Consider the following 24,599-nt stretch of genomic DNA (forward strand, 5'->3'; position numbering starts at 1 on the left):
GGCACTTTTCCTTTTGATTCTACGTGAATGGTACCTTCTGGATTTGTCATATAGCTGCCATGAAGTTGTCAGTCTAAGCATTCTTCTATTGCTAGCCTTCTGTTTTCCGTGCAGTTCATTACTTACATTAATTCTGATTATTGTCTGCTACAGTGATTTTCCCTACTAAGGTTTACATTTATTAGAAGTCTTAGTAATTTCAAAAGGGTCTATGTGCAGTGGTGTAGTGGTGTGTCTTTCTGTGTATTTGTACATTGAAGTATGGTAGAGAAACTCAGCAATCCAGAGTGTTATGTACATCAGATGAAAATATTTCATTTGTAGCTTAGCTAGATCTTAACTTTGATTGGTTTGGACAACCAAACATAGTTGATTGGTTTATAACTCCAGATGACAAACAGAAGGTATTTGGAAAATAATATCCAATTCCCTTTAAAGTCTAATACAACCTTCTGGTGAGAGAAAATTTAATTAAAATCTTTTAATCTTCAGGGAAAAAAATGCTCTAAATTCACTGAAGAGGATTGAAAAACAAACAAACAAACCTTTTTGATAACTCAGGTATACCCGAATGAGAGAAATATTTTGATGTTTGTCTGTCAGCTCTAGGAAGTAATTCCAAGTTTGTGGTCTGGATAGAAGGTCCTCAGTGACAAGACCTTTGCTTTGCTCTGTAGCTTCATATTTCATGCTCCCATTCTCCCACAGTCCTCTGGCTCTTGGAACATATCTGGCAGTTTCAAGATTCCATATTTTCACACATGCTGTCCCTGCCTATTGTAATGTTCTTTCCCTTCTGAGTCAACTGACCAGCGCCTCCTCAACTCTCAAACCCAGTGTATGTGTTATCTGTTATTTCCCAGGGAAGCTTTCCCTGCTCTTTTCTCTCTATGCCCCCATCTCCCAGTTCTCATCAAACTCCTTTTTAGTGCTGTTTCTATAGCTTATGCACAATTTCATTCTTATGTTCCTCACCCTGACTCACTATATTGTAATGATTGTCTTTTCTCGCTTCTTCAGGGGGCACTGTGCCTTAGCATGGTGCTGTGCTTAGACTGAGAAAAGAGAGGATTACAGAAGCTAAGCAATTTGTTCAAGATAACATATCTCACTAGTAAGCAATAGAGCTGGATGCAAACCTTGATCTGTGTCACTCCAAAGCCTTTTTCTAACATCCATGGTCATGGTGTCCAGTATCACCGTTTGATGTCTGTGTGCCACTTGGAAAGATGGGCATTTCTGCTGTGCCTGGTAGCTTTATTTTCTCATGGGGTTCACATTTTGTCCACTTCCTCTTTCTGCCTCTGGGAAGTTTCAGTTTTATCTTCTGGTCTATTCTTACGCAGGCTCATCTTTTCCTTCCAGGGTATTCTGCCATCACAGAATATAGGCAGGCATCCCTGTGTACTAGGCTGGTAATTTGGTTTTAGCTTTTTCTCTCAGTAGCCCTAATGCCCACGTTTATTTTTTTTATCCTCTGGGCACCCATCTTTTGTCTGTCAGGCAACTAGTTACTATCCTCAGGGTTTTTATGAAGGTGCAAAAGTTTCCAGATCCCTGCTTCAGCCGTTTCCTCCATTCATGCAGTGTATGCACATGTATGCAAATATTCTGAATACACCTTTTATGTACTTCTGGGTAGCCCTAGTCTACATTGTACAATTCTAATGCTCACATTCATTTTTTTTTATTATTACAATAGAAGCAGCACATGGTATATGCTCAAAATATATTTGCTGAATTGAATTGTTTGAATATAAAACTAGACAAAAATATTAAAAAATTTTTTCCTAGTGCAATAAGACTTTAGTCATTATTGCTTATAAGAGGACTGAAAAGAGATACTTTAATTCTCTTTGGGTTTCTTGTCTTTTTCCAGCATGGTTGAGATATCACTAACAATCTAAATGACTGCACTTTAGAATTTTTTATACGGTCTTTTTATAAACTCTGGGTAACTTTTATCCTTGAGTTCCTTCCTTCCTTTGTGATTCATCACTATCTTCATCCCTGTCACTTTTTTAAGTATTTAACAAGAGCTCATCATACCGTTTCCCTGAAAATAAGACCTAGCCTGACAATCAGCTCTAATGCATCTTTTGGAGCAAAAATTAATATAAGACCTGGTATTATATGATATGATATTATATTATATTATATTATATTATATTATATTATATTATATTATATTAAAGACCAGGTCTTATATTATAGTAAGACAAGACCGGGTCTTAAATTAATTTTTGCTCCAAAAGATGCATTAGAGCTGATTGTCTGGCTAGGTCTTATTTTCAGGGAAACACAGTATACCTTCATGCTATAAATATATGAAAATACCTTAAGAGTTTGTTCTCCTTTCCAGAATTCTTTTATGCCCCAAACAGGCAAACCAGTCTCATTGGTCTTAGTTACACTTTTGGGAAAAGTCCTCTGATCTAGAGATTATCATTATTTTTAACAAAAATACTTAGAGAATTATTAAAAACTGACTTGTGTACGCCAGAAAGAAGTGGGACATTTTAGGGAAAATCAGAATATTCGTTGTAAAACTTGAATCAAGCATATGATTGATTGGAATTGATGAATTTGATTCTCTTTCAAATATTTTTCTTGATACATAATGTACTTTAGTGAGAACAACAAACAATCACTACCAGTTATAATATGGTTATTTTCTGCTAGACAGTGTTACAAGTACTTCTACTTATTAAATCATTTAATTCTATTGACGACCATGTGATGTAGGTACTATTAATATTTATAATTTGTACATGAGAAAACTGAGAGACAGAAAGGTTAGGTAATAGCTCAGGTCAACTGGCTAATGAGTGGCAGAGCCAGAATCGAAACCCAGGAAGTGTGGCCCTGGTGTCCTTATCCATAGTGTGACAAGACTGCCCAGGGCTATTTCATACACGACTATTTCATATATAACATATGAAAAACACATTGACAACAGTAAATTCATACTTTATACTAATAATTAAAATCCTAAACTTACAAATATGTAGACACAAGGAAGTATCCAGATGGTCAGAGAAGGGTTTGTTATTCATAATACAATAGGCAAATTATGCCAAAATTTTTAACACAGAGGTTTCCAGTGTGGTTGGGTATAGTTCATAAGTTAACCTGAGATACAGATTATAACATTAAAAGAGGGGTGATTTATGGGCTGGATTGTGTCTCCCTCACCAAAATTCATATGTTGAAATCCTCACGCCAGTATTTAGGAATGTGATTGTTTTGGAGATAGGGTCTTCAAAGAGGTAATGCCGTTAAAATGAAGTCATTAGGATGGGCCTGTGTCCAATAGGACTGGTGTCCTTGTAAGAAGAGGAGATTAAACATAGACACACAGAAGAAAGAGCATGTGAAGACACTGGAGACGATGATCATCTCCAAGCCAAGGAGAGAAGCCTCAGAGGAAACCAAACCTGCCCACACCTTGATCTTGGCCTTCTAGCCCACAAAACTGTGAGAATATAAATTTCTGTTGTGGAATCTACCCAGTTGGTTGTACTTTGTTATGGCCGCCCTAGAAATAGTGACTGCCTTAGTTTGGGCTGCTCTAACAAGAATACCATAGACTCGGTGGATTAAACATCAAACATTTATTTCTCACAATTCTGGAGTTTGGGATGGCCGAGACAGGGTGTCAGTGGGTCACGTTCTGGTGAGAACCTTCTTCCTTGTTTGCTCACATGGTAGAGAGATAGTGAGCTCAACTCTCTTTATCCATTTATAAGGGCACCAATGCCATCATGGGGACTACACCCGCATGACCTCACATCCAAACCTAATCACCTCCCAAAAGTTTCACCTCTGAATACCATCACATTGGGGATTAAGCTTCAACATACGAATTTTGGAGGAACACAAACATTTAGTCCACAGCAGTCACTCAGGAAAAGAAAGAGTCAAAGCTAACGTTGAAGGCGTTTTCTAACATAAAACCTATTAGCAACCCTCCCTCCCCAATTTCTATCGATCACTGGCTGAAAACTATAATTTAATTAGAATGCATTTTTATGTGAAATGGATGATTTGTTCTCGATGTGTGCAGATAGAACAGTCTCTTTAATGATGTAATTAGAAGAATTCTACCAGCTTCCATCTCCCACCAAATATATCAGTTATTACTCCACTGGCTCCTGCCTCCCCGAGATATACTTGTTATCACTTTAGTCGACCTTGAAATTGCTATTAGTATCATGGTCAGCCCTTTGTTTTGTTTTTTTTCCTTTCAGAAAATGCTCTTGTTAAAAAGGGCCTGAGTGGGGGGTGGTGGTCGGCCGGAATATATATTGGTTATGAAAGGATGGACTAGTTTTGGGGTGAGTTGACTATTCCTTGCCAGAATTAAAAAATGGGAAAATGAGATTTTGCTGGGGGTGGATGGCAATGATCCTGGGCAATTCTAGGTTGAAGTGAATGTGTATTTAGTGGGACCCAATTCATTCTTTCATTCAGCAAAGACTCTGGATCCCATTTTTGAGCGAGGCCCTGTGCTAGCTGTTGGGGGACAGCTGTGCACATGCCAGAGGCAGCCACTCTACTCAGGAGTATGTGTTCTTGAGGGACATAAAGATGTTAAAAAGTGCAAGCCACAATTAGTTAATTAAATTGTAATTGTGACAAGTTAGGAATTGTTAGGAAAGAGGGGAGAGAGAGAGCAAAATTATTTTACTTAATTCACTGTATTGCTGAATATTAGCACCATAGTTTAGCCAGTGCTGTCCAATGTGGAAAACAAGAGCCACAGATGTCTATTGAAATAAAAATAAGTAAAATTAAATAAAACGATCTATTCAGTTCCTCATTGCCACTAGTCATATTTCATGTGCTCGGCAGCCACTTGTAGCTGTGGCTATGATACGGAACAGCAGAGATACAGAAGAGTCCGTTATTACAGAAAGCTGCTTTGGTGAACACTGTCCGGGCTACAGAGTTATGCCAGATTATGAAGTAAAATAAGAGAATTCTTAACTGTGAATTCCTTAGAGACTAGGAGATAACGTAGTCCACTTCAGGCCACAGTACAAATCTTAGTCTGCTCTTCACAGTGAGGAATGGGACTTGATTTTAAGCTCCAGACAGATTTCCTTTCCTCTTAGTACATGAATATTAAGGTTTTGCGTTCTTTGAATGTTCATTTTTGTACTTATGAGCAATTTATTTATAGTAGTTGGGGATTTTTCTATATTTTTTTCCCTTTATTAAAAAAACCCCTGACTATACCCTGTGGCTTATAAATATGAGGAGCGTTGGAGACTGTTACTTTAAAATAGTGTAGCAGCATTTGGACTCGCCACAGCTGAAAGAATTAATCTCCACATCAGTACAGCCCATCTCTGTTTTTCCAAGTCCAAGAGGAAAAAGAAGATGATAATATGTGGGTAGAGAAGAAGGAAATCAGCTGTGGTGGATTAATACGCTTGAAGTTGACTTTAGTGGAAGTCTTTATTAAACAATGCAACCTGAAGCTAAGGATTAAAAAATAATACATCCTGGTGAGGGATATGCTTTTGCTGCCACTCCTAAAGGTCATCCTTTGAAGGGAGCTGAGACAGCCGCCAGGATCCATTGATTTCTCTCTATACTGAAACATCTCTGGCAGGTGTCATCCTCGCTGTTTGAACACATAAATATGGAAAGTTAAAGAGTAAGGAAGAGTGGCCCATGGGATCCTGCTAGTAGATAGTTAGACTATTCAGTGTTTGTTCTGAGTAGACATTATGTAAATTTATAGTTAAGCGGCACAACAAACATCAGCATTTGGAATAAACAAATATTGATAAACAGATATTTTCCTGAGAGGAATATAGCTTCTCAGGCCTCTAGGGTAACAGGGTTGTAAAGTTCTGTCTAGATATATACAATTCCTTTAATTTGTCTCTAGTGAAGTTGTTCACCTTGTTAAGTAGTTCATTTTCCTGAATGACATGTTCATTCTTCTTGTATTAGTTTCCACTTACCTCCCTTGTTCCAGCCACTGTGTTTCTTTGCAGTTCTCCAAATATCCCATGGTTATCCATGCTGTCTGAAGTGATTTTGCTCAGTAGCTAATCTTTTGGATACATTTTTGTCCCTCAAGTTTCTCAGAATATGAGGAAAGATGGAAAAAGTAGAGGTAAAACGATCTGCTGCCTCCAGCCAGGGCTACCTGGAAAGAGCCGTCCCTACCTTGGCTCCTCTCTCACTTTCATTTCAATTCCAAATCTGAGGTGCTAACATTCATTCTGCAGTATTAGCAAGTTAAAAAAATGATAGAACTGTTTTCTAAGAAGACTGGCAAGTGAGGAAAGCTGGATGTAGCTAGTAGAGTGCGTGAGTGAGAGCGTGTTCTTAGTCCCTTTGTATACCCTTAGTTGAAAAACTGACCTTTGCTCTCTCCCCTTTTATTTCTAGTGGGCATTTCAGACACAGCAGGATGGGAGGGCGCAAAGGGAGCCATTTATGGGCAGACGTTTCAAATTGCCCTTCAACTCACATATCTTCCTTGTTGTGAATATTAATAAATGCATAGCGATAACATTTTCTGTATGCTAAATCATGCTAACAAACCCTATCAAGTAGAGGAAATATTCTTATGTCTTATAATTATCAACAGACCACTTAAACCTGAGAACTGTACAACATATTAGATTGGTTTGTGCATGTTAAAATTTTTCACATTGTAGGTATAAAGATACTGCCTTATATACAGAAGCATTGATATGTTAACCTATTTATTTTTTATTATATAAAATAAGCTTTATTGGACTTTTTAGTTAACATTATTTTCCTTTCACCAAATTATGAAAACAAGTAGCTAGTTTTTAAAAATTTTTTTGTCTTTGAAGAGGCATGCCTATTTCAGATTTTGCTAAGTTACTTTCCATCTGAAAATGTGTGTACATTGTGTTCACTTCTAATTTAAATGCTTCTTTATATACATTGGTGAAACATTAATGTTTTTTCATAACTTGTAAGTTTTCAGAATTTATTCAAAGTCACTTTTACATACTTAGAATGATTGAGGTGCAAATCTACACGGAAGCAGAGGAATAAACCAAATAAATGAGTTTAGAAGGCCATTTCTAACCATTGCAGCACAAGCTATTTGTGGACAGACAGGAACTCCCTAGTTAAGCCCCAAACAGGGGAGCCATCTGGTGGACAGTATGAAAATTCTTCATTTTTCTGAAGGTCGTCATAAATGCATGGGCCACATGAAATCCCTGCTTTTTCACTCTTAAATTTAGGTAGATTTACTTATATATTTAAATTAATATGCCTTCCGTTTTTTATTGCCGAGTAACTTTCCGACTTCATACAAAAAACAGGGCTCTGAAGGGAGAAAAATCTTTAAGATATTAGAAAAATCAAACGAGAACAATCAATCCAAGGACAGCCTTTTAGTTATTCCGTTTTATATTTTGTCTTTTTCTTTCACAATTCATTGTTCAGCCTAATTGTGTTTATTCATATAAAAGGGCTTTTAAAAAAGACTTTCAGCTCCCCTCCAGCTACCCTACTTCCTACCTCTCCCCGCCTACGCAGCCAAACTTCTTAACCAGGTTGTTTACACTTACTGTATCCACTTCCTTATCTCCCACCCTCCTTAGCCAACTTTCATTTGTCTTCTTCCCCTGACACTCCATTAAATTGTTCTCACCAAGGTCACGCATCACCCTCTCATCAGGAAATCTTGTGAACACTTTCCAGCTTTTATGTTATTTGACTGCTTGGAAACATTCTACATGGCTGATCACTCCCTCCCTGCATCACTGCTTCCCTTGATTTCTGGGACACCACCCACCCTCTCCTGGTCTTCCTCTTACACTTCTGGCTCTTTCTTCCCAGGAGTTTCTGCAGGTTTCCCTCCCTCCTCTTCTCTTCTATTAAATGTTGGTGCTCCTTAGGGTTCTAGCCTAGGCTTTCTTCTCTTTTTACTTCATCCTTTCTCTCTGGGTCACACTGTCCATGCAAATGGTTTTTGTTATCCTCTTTATGCTGTCAAATCCCAAATGTGTATCTTTGGTTCCTGTCTCTCTCCTTAGCTCTAGATGACCTCCACTTGCCACCCCTCCCTCTCAACTACCCACCAGGCATCTTCACGCTTGGGGTGGGGGGCGTCTATGAACCACAGCTAAGTCAGCATGTCTCAAACTGTGCTCATCTCCTGCCTACCCCCAGTGACACGTCTGGTGTCCCTACCTGACTGAATGCATGACAGCTCAGAGTTGGCCAAGCAAGAATATTGGGAGTTGTCCTTGACCTCTTCCCTAAATCTCCAGCTCTACGCAGTTACCAAGTATTTATTACCAGGTCAGCCTCCTACATATCTCCCTAGAAGTCTCATTCCCATCACAATTGCCTTGGGTCTCTTCATTTATCACCTGAGTCAGTGAAAAATCTTTCCTTTCTCATATGCCCCCATCCCTTTCCGCAGCTTCGCAGCTAAGGTGACCTTTTTAAAGGTAAGTCTGCTCATGGCCATTCTGCCTGCTTACAGCCTTTCCAAGGTTTCCCATGGCTTCTCTTGCAAACTTCTTAATTTCCCCTATGGAGCTTTTTGTGATCGCTTTCCTCTCCAGCTTTGTGTCTCACCACCTTCATCTTCCATGTGCTACTCTGGCCACACTGAACTTTTTCCAGTTTCTCAGTGGCACCAGTTGTGCTCTCGTACTGACCAGTTACTCTGCTGTCCCTTCAAAGGCGTGTCTTGTACCCTTGCTCCCTGGGAGTCCTGGCCTTGTTTACGCACTGCCGCTGGGGCTCTTCATCTGGTAGCTCAGGTACCAAGCCTTCAGGACAGCCTAGCTGGCTTCGCTCCTTCTCCCGCCCCTCTAGCCTCAGTGGGGTTAGGTGTTTCAGCCATGTGTCTGTCTCCACATTGCCCTGGTCTTTCTCTAGCACAACACTTTAACTGCTTCCTCATCTCTTTCCCACTAGACCGTCTCTCTTATTTAAAATAATTAAATGATGAATTTCAGCACAGCAGTTTTACACTGAGCCCTAATTAGTAAACGATAGACTTTCAGTGTATAAGGTGAACATAAGGAGCATCTCATTTTATCCTCTTGTTTAATAGAGAAGGAACCTGCAGCCAGCAGGAGTTAGCAGTATTCCCAAGGTCATGCAACTGATTCGTCATTTGTTAATCATTTTTCTCACTGCAGACATCAGCCACAACTCCTGTCCTTTCTCTCATTTTGACTGATGCTGGCTTTCTCTACAAGAAACTTAGAAGCCCTTGGTTGGGATGAAAGCATGGTTTAAGTTCTTTTTTGCCTTGGTTATCAACGAATCAAATGGTGTGATTAAAATTGTAACAGGCTTGTCATTTCTCATTTAAGGTAAACTTTTTTTTTTTATTTTCCTGAGTTACAGGGAACAGGGACTCATTCAGGCTTGTTCAAGTGCTGCTATATGTGATAATGCAGGAAACACATTTCCTGGGTAGAAAGGAAACAGAGTGGGCCTAAAGGCACAGAATGGGCAGCCTCACAGAACCTTAGGCTGGAGGATCATGACAATTCAAGCAGACTGGAAGGGGCTGTGTTATCTTTTCCTCTCTCTCAGGAATAAGAATTGTGGATTTTTACTGTAGTGTTGTGGGCTTCAAGGGGCTCAGCCTCCTCCTTTCTCTTTATTTCCTCTGTACATTTTTCTGGCACCTTTTTCTGTTGGCCACTGACTAAGTCTCTTTGAAATTCCCAGGGAATTTCACTTTCTGAGAGTCACTCTGATTGGTTTGACTAATTACTGGCATTATTGCTTGGAGTGAGGACAGCTCAGCGCTCACTGGACAGCTGCTGATTGGCCAATCCTGGGACATGTGTGAATGCCCGGTCCAACCAGCTGTGGCCAGGAAGGTGGGCTCTTGTAGTACAGAGCTGGGCCATCTCAGCCCAGGGTCAGCCTGGACTAATTTCCTTAGCGAAGATCTATGCCCATGGACAAGATTACACAAGGCTTGTCAAATGAAGTTCATGGTGATCATTTAAATTCCTATAAAAATGTGGGTTTGGGGTCTGCATCTCTAAGGCCTAAAAAGTATCAGCTACTGAAAATATTGGAATTGAATATGAATGTTCTCTCCCACTAGTTTCTGGTAGTTTGATTTTCACAGTCATCTATTCTGGGTAGAACTCTGAGGCCTGGATTGGAAGAGCATTTATGGAGGTGTCAGCATGACACTCACAAAATCTAATGGATTTTGTGAATGTGTGGTGAATTTTTCCAGGCGTATGTATTTATAAAGTTGATTTAAAATTAAGAACGTAGGAGTGATGGTATTTGACATTCAGAAGAAATGTTTTGACAAGTATATGTCATGATTTAATGGTGCATAATCCACAAAGTGGACAGGAGTGAAGCTGTGGAATGTCTTTCAAGGAAGTGGTACTTAACTGCAGTGAGCGTGCTGTTTTCCCACGGACTCTTCTGTCACTCATGCTCTTACGCTAACTTCGCATAACTGGTTCATAGCCTCTTATTGTCAAAGAGGCTAGTAATGTATGAACCTGATTGGATTCTTGATTTTCAAAAAAAGCTGTTTTGAACATTTGGGGCAGTTAATATGGACTTCATATCTGATGAAATTGCTGAATGGATGTTAATTTCACTGGGTTAATAATAGTACTGTGGTTATATAGAATGTCTTTATTTTCATGATATGCCTAGTGAGGTATTTAGGGGAAATATACATAGATAGATGGAATAGATAAGTTGATGAAGCCCACATGACATAATATGAGCAATTGGGAACTATAGATGCTATTAGTTCAACTTTTGTGCAGCATAATTAAAAAAATAAGTTGGAGGAAAATATGCTGCTAGTAGTTTGGTGTTGTGGATGGCTTGAGTTTGAGATCTGAAACTTGAACGTGTCTCAGACTAAGAAAAACAGGTCTTGACATTTCCTTGGAGTGACAAATATCCTGGTGTTTAACCAAATGCCCTGCCAAATTTAGGGCATACATCGTTAATGACAAACCCTCGAAAACAGTCTTTGTGGAGGGAGCCAAGATGACTGCTCCTCGATTTAACTATTAATAAGAAGTAGTGTATTGCATTTGATAATTGCCTTACTGTCATTAATAAAATAATGACCCATTAAATGGAGGGTGCAGGAAAGCTGCCCCTTTGACAATGCCTTGCTAATAGTTATTTGGCCACTGCAAATGGCACTAAGAACCCTTGCCAGCGTGAATGGGTGCCTACAGGGCCATTGAAGGGGCTCGCCCTATACACATCATGATGCACTGCTAAAGGGGACAGTTTCAGCCTATTTCAAAGCGTGATGGTTTTGCAGAGAATAAATGTCCTTGGTAAAAGGACACCTCTACACCAGATGCAGTGTGGCTGTCATTAGGCTGCAGGGAATGTAAAGCACATAGAAGACAGTGTGAATGTTGTTCCTGGAGTTGTGCAACACAGGACCAGATGTCACAAAAAACCACTTGCTTGTTGAAATTTTCAGCACTGTGGAGGTGGTTAAGCAGCTTGAAGGCATTCTGTAATCAATTCATTCCAATCGTGGACAGTTGTTATTGCATCTACACTTTTATTCTGGCATTTTTGCAGATTTAATTTATTTTTGGATAGATCAAGTAGCCAGTAATTTAAGCAATGTAATTAGTAATTTCTTAAGAGAAAGCCTTACCAAGCAAATATCAGCGTGCATTTAAAAAATATCCTTCTAATATTAGTAACTGTCTCTATAGCCTTTGTCTGTTTGGGGGTTTGGAGCATCCTACGTCCTTCAAGCTGTTGTATGATCTTTTTGGAATAGGAATAACATGAGTTAGCTAAGTAGAAATTTCTATGGAAGCTCCTTCTGTGTTTGGCTTGTGGCACTCACGTTAGTAGTATGAATACAGATTTCAGTGTCGTCTATTATCCAAGGAAAGTTAATTTGAGATATTGGAATTTTTAAACAGTATTCGTTTTTTGTGCTAATGACCACCTACTACTAAAGTTTCATTTGAAGTGCAGTTAATACCTTTGTCACCTTGCTAAATGTTGATATTAATCTTCTGTCCTTTCTTCTTAGATCTGTTGACATAGAAGCAGATGATCACAATAATGGGAAAGGAAAAGCAGAGAGCAGAGGGAACAACAGGCAGTGACTCTTATTGTTTTATTGAATGTCTTTTTCAATAAAACTTCAATTGTTTTATTGAAGGTTCTTTTGTCAAAATGTCTGCAAGAGAATTTTCAGGATGCCGATATCATCGCACAAACCTAAATTCATAAAGCTTTCTGCAGTTGAATCATATTTTTAAAGTTTAGCTCGGGGTTTTCTATTATTCAGCTCCCTGGTGTTAAAGCAATTTTGTTGACATTTTCTGTAAGTGGATTAGGCTCACAGTCACTTGCCCAAAGCACACAGATGGCTCCTTAACCAGAGCACCCTTGCAGGCAACTATCTTATGGGATTTTCAGAAATATAACGGGTCTGTCACAAAAGATAATGTTTGCCATTCATTTCTTTTGGTGACAGATGATTTTAGTTCATTTTTACTTCCTCATCTGGCTTAAATGAAACAGCTGTTTAAATTTTTTTATTCTAATAGTGAGCACCATTTGGGTATCTTACACTGAACAATGTTGTAACCTCTAAAATGTAAATAAGAAAATAAGCTTGTGGAGCAGGGAGGATGACGTTCTGGGGTTCTGCGAAGAAAGTTTCCATGTCAATGCAATTATTTCTTTTTTTGTTTAAACATTATGGGGTCTTTCATAGGACTGATGGGTGATCAATACCACATTTATTTTCTCAGTAACAGAGAAATTTTATTCCCCCTACTCTATTCCCCCTACTTCACCAGCTTGTCTTTTTTAAGTTTCAAAGTGTTTTTTGTTTCCTCACATTTTATAAGGTAAAGTACAATAGATATCCATAACATTGTCATTATTGATAATTAAACATTGCATTTATTGAAACCTTTTAATTATCTCTTTATAAATTAATAATCATAACTAACAATCATTAGAGGTTGCAGTATATCTTAGGCATTGTTCCAAATGATTCACATGTATTATCTGTATTAGTCTCACAATAAGCCTAGAGATGGGTACAATTACCATAGCCATTTTATAGATGAGGAAACTAATTTACCAGATGACCTTGCCCAAGGTCAAACAGCTAAGAGGTGGTGGATCCAGAATTTGAACCCAGATAATCTGACAATGGAGATTGACAATGGTGGTGGATCCAGAATTTGAACCCAGATAATCTGACACTGTAAATTCACCTGTAGAATAACAATATGGTTACAATTCAAAGCCTCTAAACCAATTTGTTATTATTAGGTTGGTGCAAAAGTAATTGCGTTTTTTTGCAATTTTTAACCTTTTAAACTGCAATTATTTTTGCAGCAACCTAATATGTGAGAGAAATGTGGACTCCTTAGAATCAGATATATTTCTTCAACAACCCTGGCTCCAGTTCTGCTCCTCAGCTTGTTTGTGCTGCCATCTTGGGCAGCCAATTTCCATGGGGGGTGATTGGGGGCTCCTGGGCACAGCAAGGAGATTCCGTATCCCAGGGACCTGAGAACTAACTGATGAGTCCTCACATTAATAGTATCCTTTGAAATGTTCAGCTGGTGCCTGTAATGAATTTCATACTTTTAAAATCTTCTTTTTTCGATAGATCATAAGCTGATCTATTAGGGCTTATGATGATACCTTTGAAATGAAAACCAATGATCTTTTCCACATTTCTTCCACACATGAATCTTCTACCATTGCTTTTGTATTTCAGTTGTCCAAAATTTTGGTTCAGATTAAAATGATTACATTCTCCCAAACTCTGAAGTTTGCCACATTGAAGGCAAAAATCAGATATCAATATCAGTACAACAGTAGTATTTTTGTCTGGGACATTCATGGCATTCTATCAAAGGGTTTTTAAACCAATTATATATAGATATACATATATATTTGATAAATTATATATGTAAATTATATATAAATATATATTATATATATATATATATATATTTGATAAACACTCAGATTGTTTCCATTTTGTAAATAACACTGTAGTGAACATGGGGGGTGTAGATATGTCTTCAAAATCCCGATTTCATTTCTTTTGAATATATACCTATAAATGGAATTGCTGGATCACACAGTAGTTCTACTTTTAATTCTTTGAGGAACCTCCATATGTTTTACATAGTGGCAGCACCAATGTACATTCCCACCAACAATGTACAAGGGTTCCCTTTCCTCCCTTTTCTCCACATTTTCGCCAGTGCTTGTTATCTCTTGTCTTTTTGGTAATAGCGATCCTGACAGGTATGGTGGTTTGATATCTCATTGTGGTTTTGATTTGCATTTTCCTGATGAGTATTGATACAAATTGAGCACCTTTTCACATACCTGTTGGCCATTAGTATGTCTTCTTTGGAAAAATGTCTATTCAGGTCTCTGCCCATTTTTAAAAATCAGATGATGATGATGATGATGATGATGATGATGATGATGATGGTTTTGCTGTTGAGTTGTTATGTATTTTGAGTTGTTATACATATATATTGAATTTCTCGTACATTTTAGATATTAACCTCTTATCAGATATATGGTTTGCAAATATTTTCTCCCATTCTGTAGATTGCCTTTTCATCTTTTGCTGTTGATTGTTTCTTTCGCTCTGAAGAAGCTTTTTTAGTTTTACGTAGTCCCATTTATTTATTTTTGCTTGTGTTGCTTGTGCTTTTGGTGTCATATCCAAAAAAATCATTGCCAAGATCAATGTCAAGGAGCTTTTACCCTATGTTTTTTGCTAGGAGTTTTATAATATAATTTCAGGTCTTACATTTAAGTCTTTAATCTATTTTGAGATAATTTTTGTGAGTGGTCTATAGGGGTCCAATTTTATTCTTTTGTATGTGAATGTTCAGTTTTCTCAGCACCATTTATTGAAAAGACTATCTTTTCTTCACTGAGTGTTTTTGACTTCCTTGTCAAATAGTTAATTTTATATGCATGGGTTTATTACAAGGCTTTCTCTCAGTTCTGTTCCATTTGTCTGTGTGTCTGTTTTTTATGCCAGTGGCATATTGTTTTGATTATTGTAGCTTTATAATATGGTTTGAAATCAGGGAGTGTGATTCCTCCAGTTTTGTCTATTTTTCTCAGGATTGCTTTGGTTATTTTGTGTGTATGGTTCCACATGAACTTAGGACTAATTTTCTCTTCTGCAAAAAATGTCATTGGAATTTTGACAGGGATTCCATTGACTCTATAGATGCCTTACAGTAGTATGGACATTTTAATAATATTAATTCTTCTGATCCATGAACATGAGATGTCATTCCATTTATTTGTGTCGTCTTTAATTTCTTTCATTAATGTCTTATAGTTTTCAGTGTACAGATTGTTTACCTACTTGATTAAATTTATTCCTAAATACTTTATTTTTGTTTATGTTATTTTTAATAAAATTTTAAAATTTCTTTTTCTGTAGTTTATTGTTAGTGTATAGAAACACAACTGATATTTGTATGTTGATTTTGTATCCTACAACTTTACTGAATTCATTTTTAGTTTTAACAGTTGTGTGTGTGTGCGTGTGTGTGTGGAGTCTTTAGGGATTTTCATATATAAAATCAGGTCATCTACAATCAGAGAGTTACTTCTTCCTTTCTGATTTGGATTCCTTTTATTTATTTTTCTTGCCTAATTGCTCTGGCTAGGACTTCCTATTGAATAGGAAGAAAGTGAGTGAACACCCTTGCCTTGTTCCTGATCTTAGAGGAAAAGCTTTCAACTTTTCACCATTGAGTATGTTACCTGTGGACTTCTCATACATGCTCTGTATTATGTCGAGGCACACTCCTTTTATACTTAATTTGTTGAGAGCTTTTATCACAAAAGGATGTTGAAATTTTTCAACTTATTTTTATTTATCTATTGAAAAGATAATATGATTTTTATCTTTTATTTTATTAATGTAATATAATTATATTATTAGTGAGTAGTATTTAAATGTTAAACTACTTTATGTGTAGTATTCTATATATGTACAAGGTCACAAAAATTAAAAACTATATTAAAAACTTTTTTAAGAACATGGTTAATACAAAGGTTTTCTACTTAAGACACACTTATTTACCATTGTGAAGTGAATAGGGTTCTTTATTCCTTCAACATTCAAGTTAGTAAAGATTTTTTTGATGAGAAAGATATGGTAACAATGCAGGATGTTATTTGAGAAAGCAATGTGAACAGAAAAAGTCTTATTTGCCAGGTCTGTAAAACTTGTTTTCAAATTTAACTTTCAAATATAATTTTCATTCTGTTGAATTTTAACAGAGTATGACTTCATAGTTTTTATAGGCTTTTGTATGGTTATGTGATTCTGCATTATTTTGCAATGTTGTTTTCTCTTTGGTATTACATTACTCTTAAAATTTCTTTGAAATATCTTGTACACTTTATAAATTACTCTTCCTTCAGAACTAGATTTTCAAGTACTAAAAAGACTTATTTCAGTTCTGTTTCCAAGGTCTTCAGAAACATTTGATTAATTGAGTTTATGACTAATACTAAAAGGTATCAGTCACAAAACTAATTTAAAAAACTGAACTTTATATAAAATTATAAAATCTAATGGCTCAGATGAACATGTCCAATATAATTCCCTTTCTGTTCCTATAAAAATAAAATAATGTAATTGCATTATGTAATAAAGTTTTGAAAAGCAGTGTTTAATTTGTTTTGAGTTCAAAGTTTCAGAAGAGTAACATAAAAAGCTCCATTAAGCCAACAGTCTTAGACCAGAACTATTCTACAATTTTTTGTCCATAATTCTTGAGTGTTTATAGAGTAAAATTTCAACTTTTTCTTTTTTAACTTTTTAAATTTAAGTGTGTTTTTCCAGGACCCATCCTCTCCAAGTCAAGTAGTTGTTTCAATTTAGTTGTGGAGGGCACATTTCACAGTGGCCCATGTGGGGATCAAACTGGCAGCCTTGTTCAGAGCACTGCGCTCTAACCAACTGAGCTAACCAGCTGCCCCTAAAAATTCAACTTTTTAAGTGATGAGTAGAATGCAGTTGAAATATTTCATTGCTAAGATTTTGAATACAAATAAATCTGAGTGTTGATAATTAGAAGCAATAAAAACTTTTATTTTTGTGCAGTTAAGCTATTTTGTACATAATTCCCTAATGGCTACACCTTTGTGCCCTGTAACTCTTGTTAACATCTTGTATACATTTCCTAGATGGCTAAGCTTTCTTTCTGAAGAGCAAGAATTCTGAATCACCTTTGCATAGCTTTACCCAATATTACAGAAATGTAACACCAAGAGAAATACATGTATCATGACATCAACACGTTTTTTGATCAGCTATTTTAATTTCTCAAATGAAAGACATAGTAATTGTTATTTCTATCTCTTCAGAACAAAATATTTAACCTCTTTAGATAATACAAAATATTTAACCTCTTTAGATAATTCCCCAAAGCGTGATTTTTGAACTAGTAAGATGATAGTAGTACACAGCCCACCACAGTAAAATCTTGTCCACTAAATACTAGCTAGAACAAATAAAGAGCTGCTAGTTCTACCATGTTGTCTGTGCCAGATTTTCCTGCAGTATAATCTAGCTGTGGGTGTGGACTCTCACATGGAAAGAATATCAGGGGAATCAGTCTGCCATTGAGTGTGTGCTGAAAAATACCCACACAAGTCCACTTGGAGACAGAGTTGCATTTGTTTATATGTGTTGTTGTGTACGTGTGCATGTATGGGTCTCTGCATTCCCAGAGTCTCAATTAGCTTCTTTAAATGTTTGTGGTGTACTCTGAGACAACCCACGCATTTCCTTCACATATGACAAGGACACTAGTTATGATGTTCTCCGGCTCTTTTGTGCACTGGTATCACAAGGGATAGTGCAGTTCGTGGGAAAAAATGGATATAAAGGAGGCATGGCTAGCTTTTATAAGTTACTCTGTCAGATTGTAGCCCAAACTATTTTCAAACAGTGGGAAAAACTACATTTCTTAGCAAGAACAGGAATAACACAGATCCTTAATGTCTTTTGATAGATAATAAAATATATTACTAATAGATAACTTACAAATATATAATTAATAATAACTTACATTTAGATTCCAGGCCCTTTTATGATTATGATATAATGAGGTAATGTGTGCAAATTTGTTTGCACTTAGTATAATAAGTGTTCAAAAAATGCTAACTTCTGTTTAGTGTGATATTATTTTATTTTCAGGAATAAAATTAGCAGTAGTAGTAAAAATTCTGGTGGTATGGTACAACAATTTAAATTGTATCAGATATTTCTTGATTTCTAGGTAACGTATTATAATTGCAATTTAATGAAGTTGGATTAAAGGATTTGATTATGAATGCCTAATGTCTCTTTTTAAAAAAATCATTAATCATCACTATATTTTACATTTAAAATAGCTATAGTGATCTCTCTATGGTTTCCTATAATTCCAAGGGTTACTTTTCAAATGTGTTGGGATTTCCAAGGACTTGTATATTCAGAAGCCAAATACCTGTGGAGGCTGAATTGACGGCCCATTGCTCTTGAGATTTTGATTGTCTTGTTGTTCCATCAGCGTCAGTCTACCTGAGATGCTCTCTGTTACTCTTACTTTCCTCCAGGTTAAAACAGTCTTTCTCATTTTTTCCCCCCTGAAGCATCCCTAGTCACAGCGGAGAGAAACTACAAATTCCCATGAGATTGCTAGAATACTGAAACTTCGGCAGTAGCTTGACATTCCTTCCAGGTTGAGTTTTCAATGATCAAACTGTACATTAGTTTTACATTCCAGGCCATAACAATCTCAGACTTATTTTAGCATCCAAGACATGTTTCAATTTATATACCACCAAGTAAAATTAGTCTCCTGGGTTTCTTTCCTTTCTCCTCCTCTCCCAAGACATCCATTTGAGAATTTTTGAGCATATTTTTTAGAAATGTCCTGTTACAATACTACTTAAATGCTGACTACACACCAATACCTTCAAATGGCTTAGCTGATCTGAATACTTAATACGCCTTGTAAGAAATGATACACAGGGCAGTAATGTTTTGAGGGAGGAGATAGGGGGTAAGCTGGCTACTTAGGCATTTGAGAAGTATTAACAGAGAAAGGGATGCTCATCGGTCAGGAGAAAGAAATCAGTGCACATAAAATGGGAAAAAATCAGCACCAAAAATGAATGCCAGGATGGGGATTGTTAGCAATAAACTTCGTCCTCGCTGCAGTTTTTTCCTAGAATGAGTCTTTTCTGGTACCTTAATCAGGAGGACTCAAGGAGTTGATTCCTTGAACCACAGAACAGAAAGCTGACCTCTATTCCTCCTACTTAAAAAAATAGAAAACAAAATTTTTACGTAAGTGTTTCAATGTGAACTCCTCATAACTTAGTCTTTCATTTATTTTATTTTTCTGTTAGTAAACAGTTTAATTTCTTTTTCTGTTTTTTTTTTTCTGCCTATATCGTTCAGTCTGGACATGTTGTCTCCTGGTTATCAGGACATGATGTAGTTGTGTTTTATGCACCGGCACAAACTGTTTTCTGCAATTGGCCATTGTTTCCTAGAGAGACTGAGTTCTATTTACCAGAACTGGCACCGCCTGCCACTTAGGCCTGGATGCCACCTCTCAGACTGATGAGATGACATTCTGACTGATTAATTAGATATGTTTTATAACCTGCTGCAAGAAAAGGATGTGAGAACATTCTGCATTAGTAGTATCAAGCTTCATATTTCTGCATGTTTTGCTGTTTTCTTGCAATGAGAGAAGATGCCAATTTTGCTTTTGTTCATGCTTTTAAAATGCTTGATGAAAATTTCGAAATTAAAAGAAAAGAGAGATTTTAAAAGTAATACTCTGAAAATGTGTGTGGGTATAATATCTTTATTAATACAGTTTGGTTTTTCAAGGGAATCTTTCCATTGGTAAATGCACATGTCTTTGTAAAACAGACTCTCTCGTAGATGCGTTTTAAACAAGTTAATAAAATTTATATTAAAATATGCACAATATAAATGTATTTATTATAATAGTAGACTATGTTAACTGCTTTTCATATCACCTCATGGCATAGTTTATTAGTGATTATTTCAATCACAAACAGCTTTTCAACATATTTTATTTAATCTTTAGAACTTATGAGGAAGGCAGAAGGCTATTTTCATTTTTACAGACGAGAAAATGGCCCTGGAAGAAATGGTTGGAGTTGGAAGCAAAACGAAGATGCTCTGACTTTTGTCCCTGTTCTTGGCGTACCCTGTCTTCCTGACTCTCTAGATTCCATTTCTAAGTTCTGTCAGACTGTGCCCCAAGGGTAATGATTTTCTTATCTGTATTGTTTCTGTGGCTCACAGTGAATAGGCGGCTTTAATGTGCTTTGTAGGGAGAGCACAATTTGCCTGGAAGAGATGCCATATCCTGGTTAAAGCCTGCAGACTCTGGAGCCAACAGCTGGCCTTGACTTAAACCCCGTTCTACCACTTACCAGCTACATGACTCTGGGAAAGGTGACTGCATTGCACCTTAAGTTTTTTCTTCATCCATAAACTGAGAATAAGAAAAGTGCCAATCTCATAGGGATGCTGTGACAAGTGAATGAATGAATGTCTATGTAAAGCACAAAGAAGAATGCCTGCCTGGAATAACTTCATATGTTGTATTATTATTATTACTTAAGAATTGCATTTTTCAAAGCGGATGTGACTTCGTTTTTCAGTCTCCAGGGGGGACTCATTATGTCTACACTGTTAAGAACTGACTCCCCAAATTCTGCTGGTGTAGTGACTATTTTTTCCCTTAGAAAACCTATCTTTATTTGACAGAGCATTTGTTCTCTAGTCTTTAGTTTAGTCTAAATTATAAACATGGTGTGTGGAATAGGGCACTGCCCCCCTTCCCCCCCCCCCCAAGGCAGAAGGCCTGGACTTCTGGCCCAGCTCAGTCACTGACTAGCTGTGATGTTGGGTCAGTTGTTTAACCTCATCAGGCTCAGCTTCTTTTCTCTTCATAAGGTAGACTATACAACTTCCAAGTCTACTTCTAAAATCCCATTCCATGATTGAGGTAATTGGATTCAGTGTACTTTAACAAAAATATTAGGCAAAGCCTACTTATTTATCCATTTAGTGAAAGGCAATTATTAGAAGGATTTAACTATTATACTAGAATTGGTAAGTAAGTCTGTATAGCTTTTGACAAATTCAATATTCCAAGGCATTTTGTAAATACAAGGTTCCTCATACACCCTATAGAAAAAAACATTCATCAAATTAAAGTGATAAAACAGTGTCTCATGAAGTACCTTGCATAAAATAGGTGACCTATCCTTTCTCTGGTTCTCTGCTTTGTAGAGGAACTCTCCAGCAATCAGTGTCACCTCCATATCCTCCCACATTGTCCTTCACAGTTTCTGGGTCACACTCTCAGGCATTGCTGTGAGAATGGAAAGGAGTCTGTACACTGTGGAAATATGTTCTGGCTTCCCCACACTTAGATCTTCAGGCCCCTGGGCCAGTGTGTGCACTTGAACATTATAAGGATGAACTAAAATAAGAAATAAAAAGAAAGGGAAAAGATCTTTCTCAGGCCCTGATGTAACTGACAGCTGATGATTTGCTGCGATCCTTGTTTGCTTTTTGTTTTGATTGACATGCTGAGCCTCTGGAGCCTCTCTTTCTCCATCAGCCAGAAGGGAATGTGGTCCTAAGAATGATAGATAGACAGAAGGAATGTAGGTAACTAATAATATATTAAAAGGCAGATTGCAAGGATAAACCAATATCTACAAAAACAAGTTAACCAATCATAAAGATATATCATTTACTTTACAGAAGATGTTTTGCTTTTTGAGCTCTTGTGCACTGAGGGGCTGATTTAATTTTTAGTTCTTAAAGGCAGTTTCTTTCCTTGTTTCTTCCCAAGCCTAGGAATGCTAGGCCTGGATGGGACAGGAGTTGCAGCGGTGTGCAAAGTATCAGACCTTGGTGATGGAAGGGCTGGCTGTCCTTGGCACATTCAGAGGACAAGTTCCCCTGAGGTTGTTCTCCACTACAGGAATCGCAAGGGGCTGCCGTCAACCACAGAGCCGATCGGGAAGGCCCAAAGCACAAAGACCCTCAATAATGCTAGAAAAGAACTTCGGGCTAAATCCTGGAAAACTGAGTTCTCAGGTCTGGGTCTGTTTCCTGACTGAGCAATAGTCACTCAGGATGTGTTTGGTCCATAACTTTCTTCTTTGGTGTATGTTTCTACCTGTTTGTAGGGCCAAGGAGATCTGTTGAAGAATGCAAAGAATGAAGCTCTAGAAAACATGAAGCAGATCCAGCTGGCGTGCTTGTCTTGTGGACTTAGCAAGGCTGCCAGCAGTAGTGCCGAGACCAAGAGCAAGCGCAGCCTGGAAGCCATAGAGGAGAAGGAGAGTGGTGAGGAGAACGGGAAGCTGTGACCTGACGGACTGGTACCGACGCGTTCACCGTCCTTCCTGTCAAAGACTGTGTTCTTTCTGGTTTTCTTTCTTTAAGGTCTTTAGACATTCACAAAATGATGCCCTTCATTGGATGTTGGACATATGCAGATATTTTCACAATGTCAGTATTTTCACATAGTTAATTTATCTAAGTTAAAATGTTTAGTAGCAGTGTGTTCAATTCTGAGGTGTGTGTACACACCCATGTATGGATGTGGGTGGAAGTGTGTGTGTGTGCGCGTATGTGTGTGTGTGTATGTGTGTGTTTGTGTGTATCTCAGAGAAAGAAAGAGAGACAGAGACAGAGAGAGAGAGAGAGAGAGAGAGAGAGAGAGAGAGAGAGAAAGAGAAAGAGACAGAGAGAGATAGGTTGAGATCCGGTTCAAATCTATTTTGTGTAGCATTATTCATTTAGTAAGTTATTACTGTATCATTTTGGGAAAAATTTGTTAATGTAAAATTCTAAAGATCACTCACTATAACCTGTGGCTGTGTTTAACTTTATCTCTCTACTTTTGTCATTAATTTAGAGATGTTAACATAGCTTATTGCTGAAGGAAGCCAAATTTACCAATGCATAGATGTTTTGATAGATTAAATATAGGTTAGAAAAATTCCTAACAATCACAGTAGAAAAAAAAGTGAATGAAAGGTAAAGAAATAATCAGAGCTTCTGGAAAGATCGGCAGTCATTTCTTCAGAAAGGAAACTCTTTAAAAGATTTATTAAATAAAATCAATTTTTAGAAAGTTTTCTGTAGTTTTACTAAACAGATATGATGTCAGTGGAAAAGCTGATCATGAGTAAATTTATACCCACCTATGCGGTACTCTGAAACACAGTAAAAGCTCTTTTGTAATTAGGACTTTGATGTGACAATATTATTCAGTTACGAAATTTCAAGGTTGAGATTTGTAGGAAGGTTACAGTCTTCCAAATTGGGAGTTTAGCATTCATTTTCTATAGCAGACCTGAGTAGCTAGAGGGTCTTGGCTTTGATAGCATTTAATTTAGAGTACTAAATTTAAATTTAAACTCATTGTTTAAACAATATCATGTCATGTTGAACTGACATAAATTCTGTGAGTCAGATAACATCTTCATAATGATTTAAAAACTAATGATTATAAAATGCCTATGACATAATTTTAATGCATAAAAACACAAAAAAGAAGCAAATGACTAATTAGGGTACATTTATAACTGCAACTAGATAATTTTTGCCCTAATATTTTCATAAAGTACTTGAGTGTAATATGTTTGTTACCTCCAACAGAACGAAATGTTCTATGGTTATGAAAATATATTTATTTAAAACATTGCTTTTATTTTGAAAAGCTTCTTAATTAATTTGATTAACAAATATGCTAATTTGGGGGAACCTAGGGAAGATAATTGTTGAAATTTTGCAAATATAAACAAACTTCTTCTATAGCTATCGTGTTAAGTTATTTCTGACTTCTTAACACTATTATGTTCATGTTGCACATTACTGAATGAGTAAAGATATGAAACAACACTTTTATTCTTCTCTTTTATTGTGATTGGAAAAGGTATGATGATGCAAATGGGTTATTATATCAAAAATATCTCAAAGGGGGACTGTATGTCCATGAACCAGATGTGATGAAAATTCTCCTTGGATTAAGGTGAAATCAATCTAATTAACCGGGTAGTTGGGGAGAAATTAACCAGGTATTTGGGGAGGTACCTGAGCTCATCTCAAGGTAGGTTTCCAATGGTATAACAATAACCTGAAAAAAATTTTTTCTACTCTATCATACTTAACCTACATGGTAGAAGGAATAGTGGAATGCATGTATCTAAGCCCCTGGTGATGAAAATGAGGTGATATAAACAGAAACAAAACCCACCTTACACAAGCCATTTGCTTGGTTTTACCTGTGGACCTCTTCAGCTCCCTGAATTCCATTTGGATAAATGCCTTTACTAGTTATACAGACAGCAGGGGAGAGAAAATGAAGGGTGCCAAATTCTCAAAAAATATTTATTTATTTACTTGAAGGTTAAATCTAATCCTTGAAAGTGGATTTCCTAGTTTATTCCATTTGTCCTGGAGCTCCACCCAATACTTAGGACCTACC

At 36.9% G+C, this 24,599-nt stretch overlaps 1 protein-coding gene across 2 annotated transcripts in view; it reads left to right on the forward strand.

Moving 5' to 3' along the window:
* Positions 1–24,013, forward strand: part of PLCL1 (phospholipase C like 1 (inactive)) — a 301,184-nt gene extending 277,171 nt beyond the window's left edge. The window contains exon 5 of one of the 2 annotated variants that reach the window (XR_012498547.1): positions 22,291–22,428. Coding sequence is in view for 1 of the 2 variants with exons in the window: in XM_019750756.2 (XP_019606315.2) it covers positions 22,291–22,473 (183 nt within the window). In the remaining variant the exon portion in view is untranslated. Of the gene's footprint in view, positions 1–22,290 lie in introns of both variants that reach the window. The other variant, XM_019750756.2, reaches the window with a different exon arrangement.
* Positions 24,014–24,599: the final 586 nt, after the last annotated feature.

This window comes from Rhinolophus sinicus, linkage group LG01, assembly GCF_036562045.2.
Source record: "Rhinolophus sinicus isolate RSC01 linkage group LG01, ASM3656204v1, whole genome shotgun sequence".
NCBI lineage: Eukaryota > Metazoa > Chordata > Mammalia > Chiroptera > Rhinolophidae > Rhinolophus > Rhinolophus sinicus.